This window comes from Protopterus annectens, chromosome 12.part0 (assembly GCF_019279795.1).
Source record: "Protopterus annectens isolate FY-2018-M chromosome 12.part0, PAN1.0, whole genome shotgun sequence".
In the NCBI taxonomy this organism is placed as follows: Eukaryota; Metazoa; Chordata; order Ceratodontiformes; family Protopteridae; genus Protopterus; species Protopterus annectens.
This window is the reverse complement of record NC_056746.1, coordinates 448,082,341-448,104,239: the sequence shown is the minus strand read 5'-3', so window position 1 is coordinate 448,104,239 and position 21,899 is coordinate 448,082,341. Positions and strand designations below refer to the sequence as shown.

General features: G+C 41.8%; 1 protein-coding gene across 1 annotated transcript in view; it reads left to right on the top strand.

Annotated features, from left to right (window-relative positions):
- The window catches only part of MAD1L1 (mitotic arrest deficient 1 like 1), a 4,750,917-nt gene that overhangs the window by 3,632,341 nt on the left and 1,096,677 nt on the right, over positions 1-21,899 (top strand). Inside the window, exon 17 of the mRNA XM_044089554.1 lies at positions 7,168-7,358. Within this exon, the coding sequence (XP_043945489.1) occupies positions 7,168-7,358 (191 nt within the window). The remainder of the gene's footprint in view (positions 1-7,167; positions 7,359-21,899) is intronic.

Genomic DNA, 21,899 nt, shown 5'->3' with positions numbered 1-21,899 from the left:
TTTTGGTATGTACCTTTCCAAGCACATGCAGCAATTGGAGAGACCACAAAGGTACCTAATGGAAAATTCAAGGTCTTCAATGTCTGTCCTATGTGGATCGTCTGAAGTCATTGTCACTGTATTCTATTTCATACAGACTACTCAGAGGCGATCTCTGCCTTGCATACAAGGCAATTTCTGACCCTGCTTTATTGGAAATGTTGCATATCCATAAGTCAAATGCTACACAGCTTATTCACTCTAAAGACCTTAACCTGGTATGTGACATTAATAGAACCTGCTGGAGAGACAGATTTATCTCCCAGAGGTTACCACACCTTTGGAACAGACTCCCACTTCATGTCAAACAGACCACCTCATTGGGCCTCTTCAAATGCAATCTAGACAAATGGATGGGTAACAATAAATTCACCCCGGGGGTTCCACCTGTGTCCCTCTTGGACAGGGGCAATGGGTGCTGATCTTGGTAATAAGGGTAAGAACTTGGCTAGGCTTGTAAGGGCCCTAGAGCCATTAGCCTAGTAACTTCCTATGATCCTGCTAAGCAAAACAGCAGCACAACTCCTAAGATGAGAAGTTGGCCACAAGCTCTTTGGTGATTAACAGTCTTGTCCCAGATGATGCAGGGGTATGTAGGCTTGCAATAGTCTTTTCCTGATAGATGCCTTGAACAACAACCAGATGAATCCAGAAGGTCCCACAAAGATACTCACTGCCCAGTCAGAAACCACCAAGAATCAATGCCCTCTACGCCTTGTCCCACTAGGAGGAAAAGCGAAACACAAATTCCTTTCTTGTGATCAGCAGTTTTCAGGAAATAATGTTTCTATGCTGTTCCTCTCATCAGGAGCAAAACAGAAGTACTAATTCCAAGATGGCTACTGATAGGCCGAATGTGGGTACTCCAAGGATTAGTGGTCTTGGACCAGATGTTGCAGATTTTAAAGGTATGATGGGAAGAAATTGGTTAATATGAGGGCTATCTCAAGCTTTAGCAATATAAAGGGAGAGCCACTAATTTTAAAGAACAACATAGATTGGATGGGGGTGGACACTTGGCGTGGAATGCATTGGGATGGCCAATAAATTTAAATAGCTGAAGGGGGAGTGATTTCACAAAATGATAATTCTGTGCTTACTAACAATAGCCAGTGAAAGAGGAGAGGGAAGGAATTATCGGTTTAAATTAACACGAGGGGCGTACAACTAGGGACAGTGGGAAGGAGTGGAAATTTTAATTTCTATGTAACTCACTAGAGAGACAGATCTGGTTTTCTTTCCTAGCTTAAATATGAAATGGAAAACAGAATACAATTAAAACACAGTATAATGAAAATACACAACGATAAACAAAATAACAGAAAGCAGTAAAGCAATTCAAATTTCAAGAAAGCACTATAAGTAAAAGGAAAGAAAAAAAAAACAGCAGTCTGTGGTACAGTCCGAGTCAGCTTTTCCCGCAAAACTTTGAAATGTTATATTTTATCTCTTAAATATAAGGTATAGTCACTAGCTCCTCCCCCAGTTCATAGGTAATTAACCTTAAATGACCTGTTCTAATTTTTGTATGGCTCATAAGAGAGAGAGCTTTGGTTCCTTTCCTTGTTTAAATATGCAAGAGAGAAAAGAATACAATTAAAACACAGTGTAAAGAAAGTACATCACATTATAGAAAATAGAAGAGAGCAATATAAGGAAAAAACAAACTAATCTTTCCCTCATAGCATTCTGTGGCAGAATCTGAGAGAGGTCTTCCAGTAAGCTTTGAAATGTTTCATTTTACTCATTAAATACAAGGTTTAGTTCCCAGCTCCTCCATTCATTTCACAAATAATTACTCTTAAGTGACCTGTTCTAATTTCTTTGTGATACAAGAGACATGTATTTATTGCTGACCTCCTTCAAGTCTTGGAAGACTGAGTCGGTCTCTCCTGGTCTTGATAATACCAAGGTTGGATGGTACTAGCAGATGGAGAAGCAAGCCTAAATAGGAAACTGATAGTATATTGAGGTGTAGTGTCAAAGCTGGCACTTACACCCCGTGCAAGTATAAAGTACAGCATCTGGGCAATGATGGTCTCTGGTGAGAATATGCAGCTGGGGGAGTTTTGCTAAAGCAAAACTATACAGAAAAAAGGATGTAAGGCACTAATGTGGTAATGCCCCTTTATCAGACACTGCTGAGCCTTTGTTTGAGAGTAATATGCAACTATTGGTGTCTTACATAAAAGAGGCTGGCCATGGTGGTGCAGTGGTTAGCATTGCCACCTCACAGCAAGAGGTTCTCTGGTTCGATCCTCGCCTGGGGTGCCTTCTGTGTGGAGTCTGCTTGTCCTCCCTCTGGTCATGTGGGTTTCCTCCGGTGCTCCGGTTTCCTCCCACATCCCAAAGACATGCTGTAGGTGGATTGGACACTAAATTGGCCCTAGGCATGAGTGCGTGGGTGTGTGTGCCTTCTGTGGAAGGTTGGGTGCTGGGCTGGCAACTCAACACCATAAAACTCCACTTCCGTTCATGAGCAGACAAGGTGATCCGCTGTGCCAGCCTCTAACCAGGAAAAGCCAAAAGAAGAAGGAGGTGTGTTACAGAGAAGAGGAGGTCACAGCTTCACCAACTGTGTACAATATTTACAGTACCTTCATTCAGGTTTACAGTGTATAAGGGTATCTCCATCATGTATTTAGTCTGCTTTGACCCACAGTGCACCTCCAACTGAGGAGCCAACTTCCTGACTTTAACCTTCCACGCTCCATCCTTTAATTGGCAGTCAACGTTTCATTATTGTCACTAGTACGGTTAGTTTCTTAAACAGATTGCTGTGAGGACATTGCAAGCACAAAGCACACTTAAAGCCATATGTCCCATTCTCTGGAGAGCAGCACATAACACAATATTGCGGTATGTATATCAAACTTCCTGAAATGTCTTATTAACACTAAAATAATCTGCTTGGCATATCCACCCACATCACTATCAAGTTCACCAGAAGCAAATAACTTTTTTCAGGAATGATCAGGAGCAAACTTGAGTAAATTTACTTGCTCTGAATTCCATAGTATGCAAGAGAAGATTGGAGGATTTAAAACAAGGAATGTGAAAGTCCTCTGGCAGCTCCTAGTTATACTGCACTGAGCTTTTGAAGTGTAGCAACTTCTTCCTTTACATAAGCTATGTGAAATTCATCACAGTTGTTGTATTCCTAATGTTATTGCTTCAGTTTTAATTTTTTTGGCATTGACAGATGAAAATAATTCTTGCATCAGCAGTTGTGATCAGTAGTCCACTAGGCTGACCTTAGGTCAATTGGACCTGTTTGGCCCATTAGGGCCTCACTCCTGGTGGGGGGGGGGTCACTACACTGTGACAAGGTCATTCTGCTTTTTTCGACCCTACCACATTTTGCTTGACAGACTTTACATCAAAGTGCATGGCATTTTCTTACTTGTAGTCTTGATTCTGCAGTAGTTAGGAGTCTCGTTAGAAGAGGGGATTAAGTTTTCTGCCATTCACTGTACTAATAGCCTAATATTTTTAATACTACAGTATCACAGCACTTGTATGGATCACGGTATTAGATGCTTCTGCTGTCATAGCAGTCAGTTGATTCTGCTGAGTGCTCAGTAATTAGCAAAACTGAGGCTGAATTAGTCATCTGGCTTTATGTACCGTTCTGCTTACTGTTGCAGAGTACTATAAGACTGGGTTTAATTTTGACTGACATTGACACTTCTTTTGCTTCTCTTGTGATGTGGGACTTATGATTGGTTGCTAATGCATGTCGTTATAAAAATCCTTCATCTTTAAGTCAGTATGACAACAAACGCTATTAACTTAAAAAAAAAAAAAAAAAAAAAAAAAAAAACAGATACAGTGATGTGAGGTAACATCTGATCACAAAGACTTGTGATAAAAAGCTACCGGTGAGATTTAGAAAGACTTGGCAGTTGCAGATAAGAGAAAAATTATCCTAGAGAAGTGAAACATTTTGGGGGGAGGGGTTGAGTTATGTGGATAGAGGCAAAGATGGATACGAAAACAATTCAATGTCTAAAAGAGGAAAAATAAGAGACTAACTGAAACAGCTTGACTCATAAAGATACTACAGGGTTACCAAGGTTTCAGAGTAACATACAAAATTGGAGGACGGGAAGGATAGGAGGCAGAAAATATGTGGACTAGATTGGGAATAGTGTTGGGGGAGAGTGTATTGTTGAAAAGGAGGAACGAATTGCATGGGATTTGTGCATTCTTCCTACATCTAGGGATGTTTCCTTAAGGCATTCTGATTCCCTAACTCCTGAAAACATGCTGCTTGGTGGCTACTCTGTTTTCCCTGCATATAAGCTTTACTGTTGCCCTTGTGACCTAGGCTATGGGTGGAAATGATCTGCAAACATTAGTCCTCTTATGCACGTTATCAAATAAATAAATTAAATAAAAAGAAACTTTCAGAAGTTAAGTGGGGAGGTGTGTGTGTGTGTGATGCCTTTTCTAAGGAGAAGCCTAAGATAATGATGATTAATTTGTCCTGCACATCCTGACGTTTGGGGATACTGTGCGGGGGAGTGTGTGAGTTTGGGACAGTGATGTGCAAGGTTTCATCTTTCAAATGAGTTCACGTCAGAGTAACATGGTCTGCTTAGATTTATTTGCAACACCTTCCAAATACTAGTGTGTACAGAACACTTAAATACTAGGTTAATAGTTTACTTTTATTTTAATGTTATTTTATTATTTTTTTTTATTTTGAGAAAATATAAGCTAATATGTAAAGATATTGTTTTTTAATGTATGGTAATTTCGTATATTCCTGATATTTTTAATTTGAAATAATTTTAAGTCTAGGAGGCCAGCAGCTAGAAAGGGGTTGGGTGGGGTGTAAGTTGAGGGTTCAGCTTGGGGACCCCCAGGGAAATGATACAGACTGGGCCTAACAATTGCTAAGGCTCTCTCTAATACTCCCAAGTTATTTTGCTGTGGTTGAGCAGTACTTTCAGTACAGGATAATGTTATTTAGTAATCCATCCAAAGGATTTCAGGATACCAAGTTGTTAATCTAGGTGGCAGAGGTCGTCCAGCACTGCAACCTTATTTTGTTCCTTTTTTGGTTAGATGATGGTCGCTGGTTGAGTTTTCCAAGGATTCCCTGGCAGTGGCGCAAGGCGGGACTTTGCCTTGGGTACAGTCATTGGCTCTCACCTATGAAAGCTCCTTGCTACTTCTGCATTACATAATTTTTATGGAGTGGTACTGGAGTCTGTCTAAAGCTGGACTGTCTTCATTTTAGTGAGATCCTAGAGTATTGAGAGAGTGGTTTTCAGGGCTGCATCATAGAGACATGATTGTGTCCAACTTCAGTTATGCTTCCTTCAGCTAATGACCATGATTACATTTCATCCTTGACTGTGGACCATCTGTATGAACAGGTCCTGCAGTTGTTGGTTTTACTGCTAGAGGCTGCAGGCTTCTTATGCCATCTTAGCTTTTGTTCATGTTATGAATCCTTAAATCTGCTCCCTGGATTAGTGGGTCTTGACATGCAATATAAAAGGGGATAAAAGAAAATTCTGTCCTTATATTGCATGTCAAGGCTCTCCAATTTTGGATGAGACTCTTAAATCATGACTGGAGCCCCCTTTTGCACTCTGAGTTCTGAGAAATCGGGCAGTGGTATGGTGATTGCAGTTGCCACAAATTAAGTTAGCTTAAATCTACTAATACAGTTTGCACTTTTCCCCACTGTTGTATGACCAGAAAGTTGGTATATATTTGGGTGGTAGGTGGTGGTTCTCAGTTGGTCATAATTCTCAAATTATCCACATTCATCTGGGTGTTGCAGTTCTGGCCTGGGTTTTAATGTTTATTCCACCATTCCGAATTATCCTTTGACATATTTTATGTGTGCTGTTTTATTGGTTGAATTATAGAGATGAGCTCTTCAGAGCCAAAACAGTCAACAGACTTACTGTGGCCTTCATTGGAGAGTAATACAGTGCTGATTGGACTAACAGCTGCCAAGAACTCTAGCTGCATATGCTACTGGTCTGTCTTTCTTGAACAAGGCAACATTCAGAGGACCCTTTTTTTTTTGTCCTCAACTACACATTGAGGGAGGCGTTTTATTTTGGCCTTCTGCAATGATTTTTAAAGGTCATTGCTATGATTTTTAACATTCAGAAGTTGAGAGAGATGCATATGATGCATGTTACAGTGTATGTGTGCATGGTGGATATCATTGCTTTGTCAGTACTCTCTGCTATTTAATACATTATGTGAAGCACTGTACCTCACCCCTCCACTTCAGGACTAGATCTTCATTTAAGAAGGCTGATTTTAAAGGGATTTTACCCTGAAATTTTCATTCTGTCCTTGAAGCTTGATCTGATCCATTTGGGCTTTCTTGGACATTTACAGTTCTACCTATGTGGGATACCTATTGCAATGCACCCCTCAGAAAGTAAGCTACAGAATATGTGCAAGTGTTCACCATATCTTAAAGAAGGCTTCTGCAATGTCCGTATGTGTGTGTTCACTTGTGTACATGGACACTATTTCCTCTTTTCACTTCTGTGGTATAGGATAAACCATCACTTCTGTGGTATAGGATAAACCATCAGAAAAAGTAATGTGGTGATCCTCTTAAGTAAGTTTCACCTTTAGTATGGTTTACTTTCTGTTATAACAGTCGTGTCCGAGTGGAGTTCAACAGGTTTATGAATGGATACACCCCCTCCCCTTAACCTTGACACAGAAATGCCATTTGCAGGGCAAAAGGTGAAAACAACCCCCTTCCCCAGGTTGGTAGTGTGAAATTTTAAGAAGCGCTACAAGAAAGAGAATACACAAGTAGAACATACCAAAGTGTTCCAACCATTATGGAAACAGTGCCTTGAAAATCAGCTTATATGATAAATACTGTATTTGCATATATTTTATTTACATGAATTGTAATTGAATTATGAGGGAAATTCAATTTGGGAAACTGTATTTTTTATAAAAGAAAAGGATGCCAGGTTAATGAAAAATGTATTTATTTTTTGGTGTTCCTGTGACTAGTACTGCAACACTTGTTAGCAAGGTAGAGTCTATGCTTAACTTGTTTGGTTTTATTGGCCAGGCGATAGACGGTAGCAGTATGATGTCATTTTATTTACCTTTTTTCTTAAGATTTACGGAAGCAGCTGGAGAGTGCAGAGCTAAAGAACCAGCGCCTGAAAGAGGTGTTTCAAAAGAAAATCCAGGAGTTCCGTGCTGTCTGCTATACACTGACCGGCTACCAGATTGACCTGACAACTGAGAATCAGTATCGTCTCACCTCTATGTATGCAGAGCAAAAGGAGGACAGCCTCCTGTTCAAGGTAGGAAAAAACATTAATGTTTTCAGAGTTCATGATTCTAGTAGTCTTGAGATCTTGCAACAAAGCATTGCCTGAAAATAATCCGTTATTTTGAGAGTTTTTGCTTTTTGTCTTATTCCATTTCAGGATACTAGAGTTTTGATTTTGTTTTTTTTTTTGTACACAGTACTTCCTTAGTTGGTTGTAATGAAGTGCTTAGCAGAACAATTCACTACGTGCTTGTCTGCAGAAATGCAAAATGTAGGCCATGGCAAAGAAATATCTGGTCAGCAAAGATGCTAATAGAATTTTTTTGTGTGTGTTTGGAATATTAAGTCTCAGAAAAAAAGAGATCCTCTAATCAGCCCTCTCTGAGTCAGGGCTTTAATTCCCAGCTGTTAGCATCAAAGGACACTAAAGATGACAACAGGTCTTCATGTTGAGCTCAGATGAATGTGAACAATCCTTTCTTTGGAGTCTGTGCTGTAGATGGTAGGTGTATCAAGTATTATTGCTTTTTGTCCATGACACCTAGTTGCATTGACTTTATGAAGACCGTAAGCCCTGAGTACCTATTGCCTTATCCTTGGGGAATGATATTATGTGCATTTCTAGTTCCATCTCTGAAAGTGCACCTTAGTTAGCATTCTGCTGAGCTGACTGATGCAGGCACACGTGCTGCTCAACTATTCAATTCCACTCGACCTTTTCTGACACGACCTTTTCTGACACGTTTGAGACATGTCTCTGAACTGATCAGTTAGAGCCCAGCCAATGGTTGATTGATCTATTTATAACTAGCCCTATTGGGGAAGGAAACAGAGAGAGAATTGAGTTAGTCTCCTTGTCAGATGTTCATTTGTCACCACCTACTGGAAGCATAGTTTACCCTTTAACAGAGAAATCAAATTTGTTTTCTGTCTGATACAGTTCTTTTAGTTGAGTTGCTAGCTTTTCGAAAAATGAGAAGTGTAACCCTTTTACCCTTCATCTGTTCAGCCTTTGGCTTGTAGCAGTGAGTGCAATAAATTGGTTTCAGCATTATGATACTTTTGGAAAGAAAATGTAAAACTACAAAACAATATTGTACTTGAATGATAAGTTTAATGCTGATGACAGAAAGATTGCATATTTGATGTTATTGAGAAGTACTGAAGTGCATTCCGATATGTTGACAGAAATGTTGTACAGAAACCGCAGTTCTGTTTAATGTGTTTTTCTCTTGTAAAGTACAGATTTTAATAAAAATGATTTGAGGATGTTCTGTAGCGTTGAGCAGGATACTTTCAAAAGCAGCATCTGCTTTAATTCTGGGATTTGAACAGGTGTGATCTTTCTAAAGCTTTACCTCCCCAGAAGAATACCTTAGGACTTCTGAAAATTGCTCTTGGCTGCTTGGTCCAGCACGTCTGTTCAAGATATTCTGCTCAAACTACTGCAAACAGAGAAAACCTCATGTATCTATTTGTTCCAGAATGGACATTTGTCAACCTTTATCATCATGCGAGCTTCAGTGGACAGCACATCACTTTTCAATGACCCACCCAATGTTTCTACCCACAAACTATAATGCTATGATGTGTGGCTTCACTTGAAAAGTAGTGGGATTTAAAGAAGTATTTTACAATTGATTTAAATGACCATTTCAAATAAACTTAAGATCTGCACTTGTTTCAGTGATGTGCAGGCCTATGTGAATCATGACTGAATAGAACTTTACAGTTGCAAGGGTCTGATAGAGTGCATGCTTGTAGCTATATATGCATCAGTTCTTTGACTTCAACCCCCTCCTAGCTTATTAATTATGAAGTCATGCTGTGAAAATAGACATTTTAAACTGATTTTTGTCACTCACTTTTTTCTCATTCTTTAAATATTTTTGTTTTATTACATGCCCTAAAATGATGCACAAGTATTTGTACAATTTCATTAGTAGTGTGAAACTGTCCTGTAATTCTTTAACATTGATGTGTGTAAATTCTCGTTTTCAACTCTCTACTTGTGTAGATTTTCATTGTATCAGTAGCTATTTTGTAAACTTTTAAAATGTTTGATTTAGAAATGTGTTTAGTATGAAAAAATAATCTTGTTCTTCATTTAAGGCTTACTACTTTGATTTTAATATTTCTGTGGTGTAAAATTTATTCTTCTGTTTTATTTGTAACTTCTGCCAGTTGGGACAGAGTCTTTCTTACGAAAGAACAATTTAAGAACCATGGACCAAAAGGTAGTGCAAAAATACAGCTTGTGTATTTGTCAGAGGTACCTTGTAGAGTTTATGCAGCCTTTTTGTTGGAGTTGCAGAATGGTAGCTAGAGGACTTTTGATATTTGTGAATACCATAATCCAGGGATAGGCAGCATTTCTCAGTGGAATGCCACATCTTGTAATTTTTTGTCTTGCAAAATATTCAAATGTCAAGCAGACAAATGACCGTGTTATGGGGGAGTGATATTTGATACTTCGATATGCATGTAGATTTTAACTATATTAGTACAGTGATTTTATTTGTTATAAATTACAGTAAAAAAAAATCTGATGAAGTTTTCAAGAAATCTTGTCAGAGAAACTAAAAAGGCCATAATGCTATGATGTCAAGATGCCCTCCTGTGGTCTCCAGTGAAGTGCCAACTAAAATGTGCTTGAATACCCTTGTTTAGCACTGGTGTTGGCAGTTTTTTTTTTCATTATTTTTTTTTTTTATCATTATTTAATTGGGTAGCTGGGTTGACCTTAAATTAACCACATTCAGCCATGGCTTGTAAGGATTTACTTTGTCACTGCTTTGTAGACCGTGGTGTATGAATGATTACTTAACACAGAGTACAACAGTAGTGTACACCACATTAAAAGTCATTGAAGCACTGAGTATGTATAGTGTGAATAGGCAAGAAGACAGTAATGCATGTTTTTGCAAGTTTAGGCTGTTACTGTGGGTCTATACACAGTGCATAAATCTTGTATTATTTGTTTTATATATGACAGAATGGTGATACTCAACAAAATAGCTTCATAACCTGCGGTACATAGGACAGTGGATGTTGCACCGTCTGTTTTCCTCTAGGTTAATCACGCTGCTCTTATGTAATTGAAAAGCCCATATCTGACTATCAGCAGAAATTTAGGAAGACCCACCAGCTTTTTTGCTCAGACCTTTTTTTCTGTTATGTAGGGGCTTCATCCTTTTACTTTACTATTCCCACTCCAAGTTTATTACAACTCACAGAAAGAGCAATCAGAGTAAAAAAAAAAAAAAAGTAATATCTCATTGCTGAAGTGGTATTAGAAGGATAAAGCCCTGACTACATCCTAAGCGACAAGAGTTTGATTAGTGGCTTGAGTGACTGATGGAGCAACAGAGAAGATAAGCATGCTGGGCATCACCCAATGAGCCCTTGCAAAGGCCAGGGATCAGGGAATTGTTGATCTGGGAGACAGAGGGAACTGAGAAGGTGTGACCACCCTGTGGCTGGGCACATAACATGATCCTTACTTTGCCACTCAGTGTGTGCATCAAAGGTCAGCATGAGGATGAACAAAATCCTATCACTCTGAAGGATGGTGATCTCTCTGCTAGCTTGTCTGACAAACAAGCCCAGCATGCATCACATCCAGCTAGCCTGCACTTAGAGTCTGGAGACCTCCTTGGAAAAAGTGCTTTCCCAGTAGTGAGACCCTCATGGTGTGGGGATACCTGAATAGTTTACTGGAATGCAACTTGAGGGAAAAATAATTGGGTTGGCAGAAGTGGCTTGATGTTCATCCATTATGGATTAAAAAAAATGAGAGAGAAAAAAAGTAATGTCTCATTGTCTTGAGATGCTGTGATCTCAAGATCTGTTTACCTACTAATAATTCAAGCCACTAGATCACTAGAATGTGTAGTGACCAAACAAATATGAGGAAACTAGTATCAAGCAAATATGCTTAACTAAAGTAAAAATCAGCAGCCTTGCTCCTTGACCCATGCCAGCAATCGTTTTTGCCATACTGCTTTACTATTTGACCCTTAACAATCCTTTATTCCTTATGTTATACTACTGTGGTTACCACATCATGTTTTATTAATATAATGATGCTTACAGCATGTTGCTTTTTTGCTGCAACATGGTATAGATGGGCAAGTGTTCCTGTGTTCTGTTGAGTAAATCTGAGTCTTTTTAAAGTTGAAATGACTAACACATTTTAAATTGGTAATCAAACCTTCTGCTAAACCATTTGTGCTTGCTGTCCAATGTGTGGTTCCCTGAAAGCATTGAGTGAAAGATGAAGAGAATGTTCCCATATTTTATAAAATACTGTGATTGGTACATAATACGTAACATAAAGGATTATGAGCACGTGGCTGATGATAGTCTGCTTATTATGTTTTTGAGACATGGATGCCAAGAAACTCACCTTGAGAGTGAAGCTTGAGAGGTGAATCTTGGCATCCATGTTGAGAACACGTACTAGAAGGTTGTAGTGCATGGAGCTTTATTTGTCCAGTGTGTACTACTAGTTATAGAAAAAACAGTGATAAATATTTTGCTGGCTTTCAGAACTGTAAAGCACTTAGCTGGTGCTGCCAGAAAGACCCTTACCTTGCCATACCTCTCAACTGTCCAGACTTCTGCAGGGTGTATAGATATATGCCTTTTATATTTCATGTGATCCTTATAAAATCTGTGTTTTTCTAATCAATCACCAAGGAGTGAAGTAACTATAAATTATATACATTTGAGTTTGTAACCTTCAGAAAATGCATGCTAACACAAATCCTGATCTTTGTAGTCAATGTTGCAGTATTGATTCTTGGTTCTTCCTGCCATGCAGAAACCCATAACTGGCCTGATTTTCAGAGTCTTTGCATCATTCCTAGCTGATAGACATCTGAAGAGCAAGTCTGGACATCAGGGTATAAGTAGGGTGTCTATTTGGTGCCATCTTCAGTTCTTTCTAGCAATGCAGTCTGATGGGCTTCACATGTGTTCAAAATGCTCACATTTCATCAGTCAGTTCACTTTTCCAGAGTGTCTCCTTCTGCCAGTCAGATAATTATCCCATTGGGGATCTTCCCATATCAGTTTACTATTTAAAAAGGTCAACAATTGCTTGAATACTGCAACAGTGATATGAAAGGACATCTACAATGCAAACTTTGGAAGCTGAGGCCTTCTGAGCAACTTCAGACCAATGTCTGTATTGTGGGAAGCAAGTCAACCTGTTTTGTTTGTTCTGCCTGGGGCTGTAGTACAACATCTCTAATTGGCCTGAATGTGCAAAATTCCATTAGAAAACTCTCAGAAGTAGGTCTGAGGTATTAGCTGCCCATATTAAGTAATCATCTTTGGATTTCCTGGTGGTGTTGCCACCCACTCCTACTACAGGGCCTTCAAAAACACCAGTTTCTGACAGTGTCATTCTGAAGAAATGCAAATAAAAAGACCAAGGACTCTGATGTCTCTGAAAAGCTGTGGTTGTAGTCTCTAAGTTGACTGACAGCCCAGGTGAGACTCCTTTGCAACCCCCGGTCCAGTGACTCCTAGGCCCAAACTCTCTGATACAACTCCTCTGGAGGCCACCATGGTTTCCATCCTACCTTCCACTGTTACCACAATACAATTAGTCAGGTCTGAAGTTGCTTAGCAGGCCTCCACTTCCAACATTCACATTGTAGATGTCCTTCCATATCACTGTTGCAGTATTCTTCACTAAAGGGATCCCCTGACAAGGGTAGCCCAACGTCTGGCTAGTATGCCAAAGCCTTAAGTTTTTAAGGATGTCATACATCACACATATGCTGCCCACTCATGTCATAGGGCATAAAGGTGACATACAGACATACCTACCTCAGAACTTCTTTGCCACCAGCTTGAACGCCATCTTTGATTGTTGGTCTGAACACTCCTCCTTTGTGCTAGTTACCAGGCTGTTTTCAGATAAGTGCCCCATTGGAGTTTTGTTCTGATCTTGTTTTTAATTTTGGTTTCGAGTTTATATGTCATCCAGAAAGGGAAAATGTTAATGTGGGAGACAGATTCCCCATAAGGACTATCACAAGCAGTGTCATTTTTCCTTGGGTGCTTCTTATGACCATACTTCTTGCTCGATTTGTCAAATTTTTGTCCCTAAGACCATTTGTAACCATCTGTCCTCTTTGTCTGTATGTCTAGAGAACAGTCTTAAGTTGCTGTCAAATGTTGCTATGGTGGAATCATCCTGTCCTGAGGGTCAGCCGTCTGCCAAGAAGATGACCAAAAATTTAGTTTGGATTCAGCTGCTCTACTTTCTCACTCAGATGTATCTTTCTCTCAAGGCCAGTGAAAGCCCAGAAGATTGTCTAGTTGTTCCATCCGATTCCACTGCTGTGACCATGTCAGAGGCTGGCATGGATCCAGCTTCTTGTATTCCTTGGAGGCTGTGCAGACATTCATTGCAGATGTTGAGGGGAACTTCAGCTGATCATATTTGAGGGACTGGGGGGCATTCCACAGATTCATGTTCAGGAGGAAATTCCCACTATGTTGATTGAATGTCAGCAAGCGTCTGAACCTCCTATGGAGAAAACATACTTGATCTCATCATCACGAACATGGGATCACAATGTTCAACACCGGAAGTATACCCCTCACTGGTGAGATCAGATCATAAACTAATCTCGCTGGAGGTCCTCATCCCGCCCCCACCTGAAACAAAAAAGACCACAGTGAAAAACTTCTCAAAAGCCGACTTCACACTTCTAAAAACTAGTGTGGTCTCCTTTAAGGCCCCTGAGCCAGTGGTAAACATTACTCAAACCGCTGAATCACTTACAAATGCCTTCTACCAGCACCTACAGGACTGCATGGATCAGGCAATCCCAAACAAAACTAAGACTCTTTGTACCAAAGGCAAGCGTCCAGTCTGGTGGACCCCAGCCATAAACAAGCTCTACAACAAAAGGAGGAAGCTACTACAAGATAGAGCAAAATCCTTGAAAGGTAAGACACCTTTGATCATTATAAGTAAAAAACTAAGAGCTCTCATAAAATCATCCAAGGCAAATTTTGAGAGAAAAATCGCCAAGGATTCAAAAGACAATCATAAGGCCTTCTTTAGCTATGTTAGAAACCTAGGAGGAAACTCCCAGATATGCTCAGAATTAGTTCAAAATGATGTGAAGATTACTGAACCTACACACATTGCCAACATACTGGCTGACAGGTTCAGTGCAAACTTCTCCCCACTCCTAAAGGAGAGATATCTATACCAGAGGATTGTAGCCCCCCAATCATCTCCAACGCCCATGTGAGAGTTGCTCTCTCCAAAGCAGAAAACACAGCATCCATGGGACCGGATGGTGTCCCCGGCTGTGTGCTCCATGAACTCAATGAGGAATTAAACCCGCAGTTAGGACAGCTGTTTAATCTTAGCCTCACCTCAGGATACGTACCCAAGGAGTGGCGCACGGCGACTGTGGTCCCACTTCACAAGGGCGGTGCCTCCACCGACCCTGGAAATTACCGTCCCATTAGCTTGACAAGCCTTATCTGCAAAGCCATGGAGAGGATCATAATGGAACTCATAAATAAAGACATAGGGAACTTGCAGACTTTGGATCCAACCCAGTTTGGCTTTGTCAAAGGCAGATCATGCCTTTTAAACTTGGTTGACTTTTTCGAGACCGTCACCAAGGCCATTGATGAGGGAAAGGCAGTCCATACAGCCTACCTTGACCTGGCAAAGACCTTCGACACAATACCCCACTCAGGTATCATAAAAAAACTCATCAGCTTGAATGTAAACCCATACATCACAAGATGGGTTGCAAACTGGCTAAGTGACAGAACCCACAGGGTCAGAGTTGCTGGAGCCATGTCAGACTCGAAGCCTGTCACAAGTGGTGTCCCACAGGGCTCAGTCCTGGGTCCACTCTTGTTCGGCATCTACTTTTCTGAAGTACAAGCAAACACAGGAGGGTTATGGCTGACAAAGTTTGCAGATGACTGCAAACTGAAGCCATAGTCGAAAACACATCTGACACAGATATCCTTCAGAAGGGCCTCACAGAAACGGATAACTGGTGCCAGAGCCATGGCCTAAAGTTAAATGCCAAGAAATGCATAGTTATACCCTTCGGGAAAAACAAGGTTACCCCTAGCTACCATATAGGTGGCAATCCACTGAGCACAGAAGAAGTCATCAGGGATCTGGGGACCCAGGTTGACAGTAGCCTTCGTTTGACACTCATGTTGCTAAAGTAGTTAGGAAAACCTTCTACATTGCCCACCTGATCATGAAGGGATTCACATCTAGATCAAGGGAGGTCATCGCCCCTGTACTCATCACTCATTAGACCTATGATTGAGTACAATGCCCCATTCGGAATGTATCTGACCAGACACCTGCAGCAGCTGGAAAGGCCCCAAAAGTTCCTCACCAAAAGGATAAAGGGTCTCAAAAATATGTCTTATGCTGCCCGACTGAAAGAACTCCAGCTCTATTCAGTCTCATACCGCTTGCTCAGAGGTGACCTGTGCCTGACATATAAGGCCATGTCAAACCCTGATTTGATGAATATGCTTCACCTCAAAAAAATCTAGATCCCTCAGAACCACAAGGGCGGGAGACTTAAACCTTGACATGGTTATTAATAGAACATGCTGGAGGGACAGATTCATCACCCAGAGACTCCCTATGCTGTGGAACAAAATCCCGGTACATGTGAGGCAGAGCACCTCGCTGGCCTTGTTCAAGAGGAATCTTGACCAATGGATGGGGGATTGCAGATATACCCCAGGGATTACTTCAGTGTCACTGCTTGACAGAGGCACAGCAAAATAATAGGCATAGTTTTATTCAAACTAAAGGGGTGGCGAAAGCCAAATAACTATGGGCTAGGCTTATAAATGCCCTTGGGCAGATAGCCTAGTATGAACCTATGAACCTATGGTCTTTAGAGCTGATATCCCTTTAAAGAAGAAGCAGAAAACTGAACATATTGCCCCTGCTCCCAAAGATTCCCAGCGTGATTGGTAGGATTTTACACAGTGGTTGTTTAATGCACTTATGGCCTCGAAGCCTCCCAAGGAGTTTCTGTTCCTGCCCAACCCCGTTGTCATCTACTCCACTTAAGAGGCCTAGGGAGCAGGACTCTTGATTGGTATTTGGATTTTGGGGAAGTGTCCTTGGCTTACTCCTCTCACATTCCTTCTCCATTGTAGTATGGTTCTGAGGAGGAAGATTCCATTAGTCCAGATTGCCTCTTTGAAAAACTTTCCTATACTATCTCTTGTAGGATGGAATTCTTTAGATGGGACTGTACTCAGGTTTCTGACATTCAGAAGAGGTATTATGAACTCCTCCAGCTGGAGTCCTTTAAGACCTCTGCTGTCCTTCCCGTCCTGGCTGCATTGTTAGACACTTTGTCAGCAGCTTCTCGGGCTCCTGATTCCCAACCTCCAGCCCTTAAAAGCCAGATAGATTTTATAAGATGCCTGGTGACTGTAAGTTTCTCTACAAATGTCCTTCTGTTGATGACTCTGTGTCTCTGTTTTCTGGCAAACCTTCCAAGTTTTTGCCTTTACTAAATTGCTTCCTTCTGACAAGGGCAGTAGGGCCGTGGAACGGCTGGGCAAAAAGGTGTATACTGCTACCCTGGTCTTTTGGGCTATTAATTTTCAGACCCATATGACCAGGTATGTCATAGGTTCATAGGTTCATACTAGGCTATCTGCCCTAGGGCATTTATAAGCCTAGCCAGAGTGTGTTTGGCTTTCGCCACCCATTTTAAATTAATTTTGCTATGCGTTTTTTGAGGTTAGTATACTGTGCCTCTGTCTAACAGTGACACAGAAGTGATAGCCGGGGTAAACCTACGATCTCCCATCCACTCATCAAGATTCCTCTTGAAGAGAGTCAATGTGGGACTCTGCCTAACCTGGACTGGGATTTTATTCCAGAGTGAAGGGAGCCTCTGGGTTATGAATCTGTCCCTCCAGCATGTCCTATTTATTTCAGTGCTGAGGTTCAAGTCTCTCGAGCACGTAGCTCGATGGGATTTGGATTTTCTGAGGTGCAGCATGTCCATTAATTCTGGGTTGGACATGGCTTTATACGTCAGGCACAGATCGCTTCTGAGCAGGCGGTATGCCACTGAGTAGAGCTGGAGTTTCTTTAACCGGACAGCATATGGCATCTGTTTGAGCCCTTTGATCCTCTTGGTGAGGTACTTTTGGGGTCTTTCCAGTTGCTGCAGGTGTCTGGTAAGGTACATCCCAAAAGGGGCATTGTACTCAATTATGGGCCTGATGAGGGATGAGTAAAGAGGTAGCTCTTCTTTCTCAGACTATGTCTGATCTTCCTGATTCTGAGGGGAAGGTTTTGTCCCCCCCTTTGTTGGGCTCCTCTTCTCAAGTGGCTTGCCATTCTATTAAATGTAGTTATGATGCAACTGATGCTGCTTCTAGAGTTGCTGCCTTTGGCTTTGTGTTGAGGCATTACTCTTGGCTTTACCTCCAACCTTTGCCTGATGATATTAAGGTTAAATTGATGGATGTTCCTCTTGATGATAAAAATCTTTTTGGTTCTGGAGCTGCTGAGCTTTTTAAGTCCCTGCAAGAAAAGAGCAAGGCCTTGCAGGAAATTAAGTATATTTTTGTTTCCCCTATTCCTAAATGTTCAGAGGAATTATCCTTCTAAGCCAGCATTTGTACATAGACGGTCTAGCTCTCCTCCCAAAGGTCAAAAGGGTTCTAGCTGGGCTCCTCTTGCTAAGTCTACTCAGATTCCTACTGCACATAATTCTCCTTTTCCAGACAAACCCGGTTATGTCTGACTGTCTGCTTTCCTCCATCCTAAGTCAGGTTCCTTTGTCTCTTTGTCTCTCCCTGTTGGTTCAGAATCACTCAGGATTCTTGGGTTCTGTCCATCATCCATCAGCAATACTTCATAGTGTGGGTTTCCCTTCTTCCTTTTATGGGAATTCCTTAACCTCTTCAGGAAAACCTGCCTTTTTTTCTGGATGTACTTCAGGGCCTTTTATCTCAAGACACCATCCAAGCAATTTCTGCTCGTCAGAAGGGGAAGGGTTTTTTCTAGAATGTTTTTTATTCCCAGGAAAGAAGGTACCTGGAGGCCCATTCTGGACCTCTCCCAGCTTAACACCTTTCTGAAGATTCACTTCTTTTCGGATACTATCCCTTCAGGCTCTGTTTCATCATCTTCTTCCCCGGGCTTTCCTGGTCTGTGTGGATTTCAAGGATACTTATCTTCACATTCCTATTCATCCCTGTTTCAGGAAATATTTGTGTTTCTCTGTTTCTTTCTTGCATTTTCAGTTCTCTGCTTTGCCCTCTGACTCCTCTACTAACCCAGGGGTTTTCAACAAATGCCTTGCTTCTGTGATTGCCTTCTGCAGGATGAGGGTGGACACAAATATTTCCTTACATTGACGACCTGCTTATTCAGGCTTCTTCTCCAGAGCCCTTGCTTCAGACCCTCCATTATGCTATTTGCCTCTTGCAAAGTCTAGGTTTTACAATAAATTTCCAAAAGTCCCTTCCTGCTCATTCTCAGGATCATGTTTTTCTTTACTGCAGGCTCCAGACCATTCCTATGCTGGCTTCCCTGCCACCTACCATGGCTCTTGCTCGAATTGCCTTTTTTCAATCCCTTCTTCTTCTTTAGGGCTCAGTTATGGCCAGAGAGTTTCTAAGGGCTCTAAGATTCATCATTCCTAGCTTCTTCTAGCCAAACTCCATATGAGGAAGCTACAGTGGTTCCTAAAGTCAGTATGGCACCACCATTATTGTCCTTTAGACTTTCTAGTCCCTCTTCTTCCATGCCTCAAACTAGAGATTCATCAGCTGTAAACTCAGGGCTTCCTTTTCTGCCCCCATTCCCCTCTCAGAAACTTTTTTTGGATGCCTCAGACACTGGGTGGGGTGCTCCTTTTGGCCGTCTCAAGGTGCAGGGTCTCTGGCCTATTCATCAGGGGTCAGACCACATCAGCATCAAGGAGATGAAAGCTCTCCTTCTGACCCTTCAAGCCTTTCATGCCATTTTTCTTCCAGGGCTTCTCAAAGTTTTTTACAGAAACTGATGTTGTACATCAACAAGCAAGGGGGGACATAGCTGTACCTCCTGTGCAGACTAGCTCTTCAAGTTTGGGGTCTAGCTGTCAAATTTCAGGTGACTTTTCCAGCTGTTTATATTCCTTTAGAGTAAAACATTGTGGCAGACACCTGAGCAGGTCCATAACACAGCTGTTTTCACAGAGATGTGTTTTTAAGTTTGTCCACCAGTGGGACACTCCTTGGGTAGACCTTTTTGCCCCCCCCTCTGAACAGACAACTTCCTCTTTTTTTTGCACCAGAGTCCCAAGTCCTCTGGCCTTGGAAGGTGGACAACCCTATCTTTTTTTCTTGGAAGGGGACATTTTTTATGTCTTCCGGTGTCTGATCTTTAGGCCCTTATGACTGTTCCTACATTTTTAGTTTTTCATAGGAACAGGATGTCTCTTTGTACTAATCCTTCTTTTATGCCCAAGGTGGTTAATGAATGGTCTCTTAATCAGTATGATAAATTGCCCACATTTTTTGCTTCTCCACAGTCCGCTAGTGAGAAGGCTCTTCACACCTTGATTTGCATAGAAAGCCCTGAAATTATTCAGATAAGACTAAGACCATTCACAAGTCTGAGCAACTCTTTTCTTTTCATCCTAGATCTCCAGGTTTGGCTGTTTTAAGCAGACCATTTGTTCATGCGTTTCTAATGCCATTTCTTTTATGCTATGTGGTCTTCTGTCCATACCTTTATTAAGCATTATTAATTGGATGTTATTTCCAAAACAAGGGCTGGCTTTGCCAAAGCTATCCTTCATAGTTTTCTGGAGGATTCCTCCGGATCCTCCTCCTTCCAAATTTCGTCTTAAGCTTTTATACTCACCATTTAGTGAAGAATACTGCAAAAGTGGTATGGAAGGACATAGTACAGGTGTATAAAATCTTACCATAACAGTAGATGTCCTTCTCTTCACTGTTGCAGTATTCACTCCCTCCCTCCCTCCTCCCCTTCTCTCTACTACTACTACTGATACTTTTTCCTTATGGTGCACATGATGTCCTTCAAGGATGCATCTGCAGTCCTAACATATGGGTTGTCCTGCCTCAAGCAGCCCTTCGGTCGGCCGGATTCCAAAGTCTGGGTCTGGCCTCGGCTGATGTCGCACTTCACCCGACGTCATAGCTGCTGTTTATTGGGTATAAAGGCATCAGCCGACGCCATTTTCCTCAGTCTTTCTTGCCGCGCGGTGCCCGAAGCAGAAGCTGTTCGCAAGTGCCGGTCGGACAGATCCAGTGATTTCTACTACCAAAGACTTCTAAAAAGCTAAGTACCCCGTTGGGGACTCTTTCTTGCCTCAGCCGATGTCAGACAAAGTAAATAATTGTTTAACTTGTGGGAAACAAATACCTCATAAGGATTTCCACTCTTACTGCCTTCCTTGCTTAGGCCCAGACCACGACGTATCAGCTTGTCTAGCCTGTGCTTCCTTCAACCGACGGACTCTTAGACGTCGGTCGGAGTTTGCAGAGGAGTTTTTTGGTCCCGCTTTTGCATACAAAGTGCCGTCGGAGACTCCGACTACTCATTTAGCTAAAAAGCGCAAGGAAAAGGACCGACATTCGTGGCCCGCGGTTTCTGCTGAAACCACGGTTAGGCCAACCGCGAATGTCTCGGTTTCGGCTGAAACCGAGCCCCCGGTTCTTCCTTTGGCCGAAAGCATGCTTCCGATAGCCGAGGCCTCACAGAGCATGGCTGAATCTGCTACTGAATTTACTGCTACAGAAGCAGGCACCCAGGATTTATCAGACACTATTCCTTTAGACATAACTACCCCTGCACGTGGGGCTGCTAGACCCCCTGCTTCCATGTCTATCAAGGCTTTTGCCAGGGCTAAGGCAGCTAAATCTTCTAAGGCCTTGCCTGCCAAAACACCTTCACATAGGCCTACCTCTAGTTCCCAAATACTCAGCCTGGCTGAGGATCTCATCTCTTTGATCAGAGGATCCCAACCTCACCCAGACAGGGCCCTCAGCCCCCTCCAGGCAAAAGGCCTAGGACTGAGCCTCCGGAACCTGTCTCTACAGATTATTCCTCGGATGACTCAGACCTTTCAGACCCTCATGAAGGCCCATATTCTCCTTATGAGGATTCTGATGCAGAAGACTCCATTCCTTCTGCTTCTCCTCCAGAAGAATTTTCCTTTGGGGAAACCTTGTATGCTATGAGGGAACACTTCCAATGGCAGGGCCAGGATTTTTCAGATTCAAGGAAAAGGCTAAGGACTTTTTTACACTTACCACAGCATAGGCCTTTAGCCATTCCGCCAGTACTAACAGTTGTTGATGATGCATATAATGATGCCTGTACTGCTCCTGATTCTCTTCCTCCGGCCCCTGCCAAGCCAGACAGATATTACAGGGTCCCGGACACACACTACCATTTGTATAAGGCTCCTGTTTCAGACCCTGAAACCATTTCACAGGGCCCTAAAGGTGTGGCAGCTGCCTCTGCCAAAAACCCTCTTCCCTCTGAAAG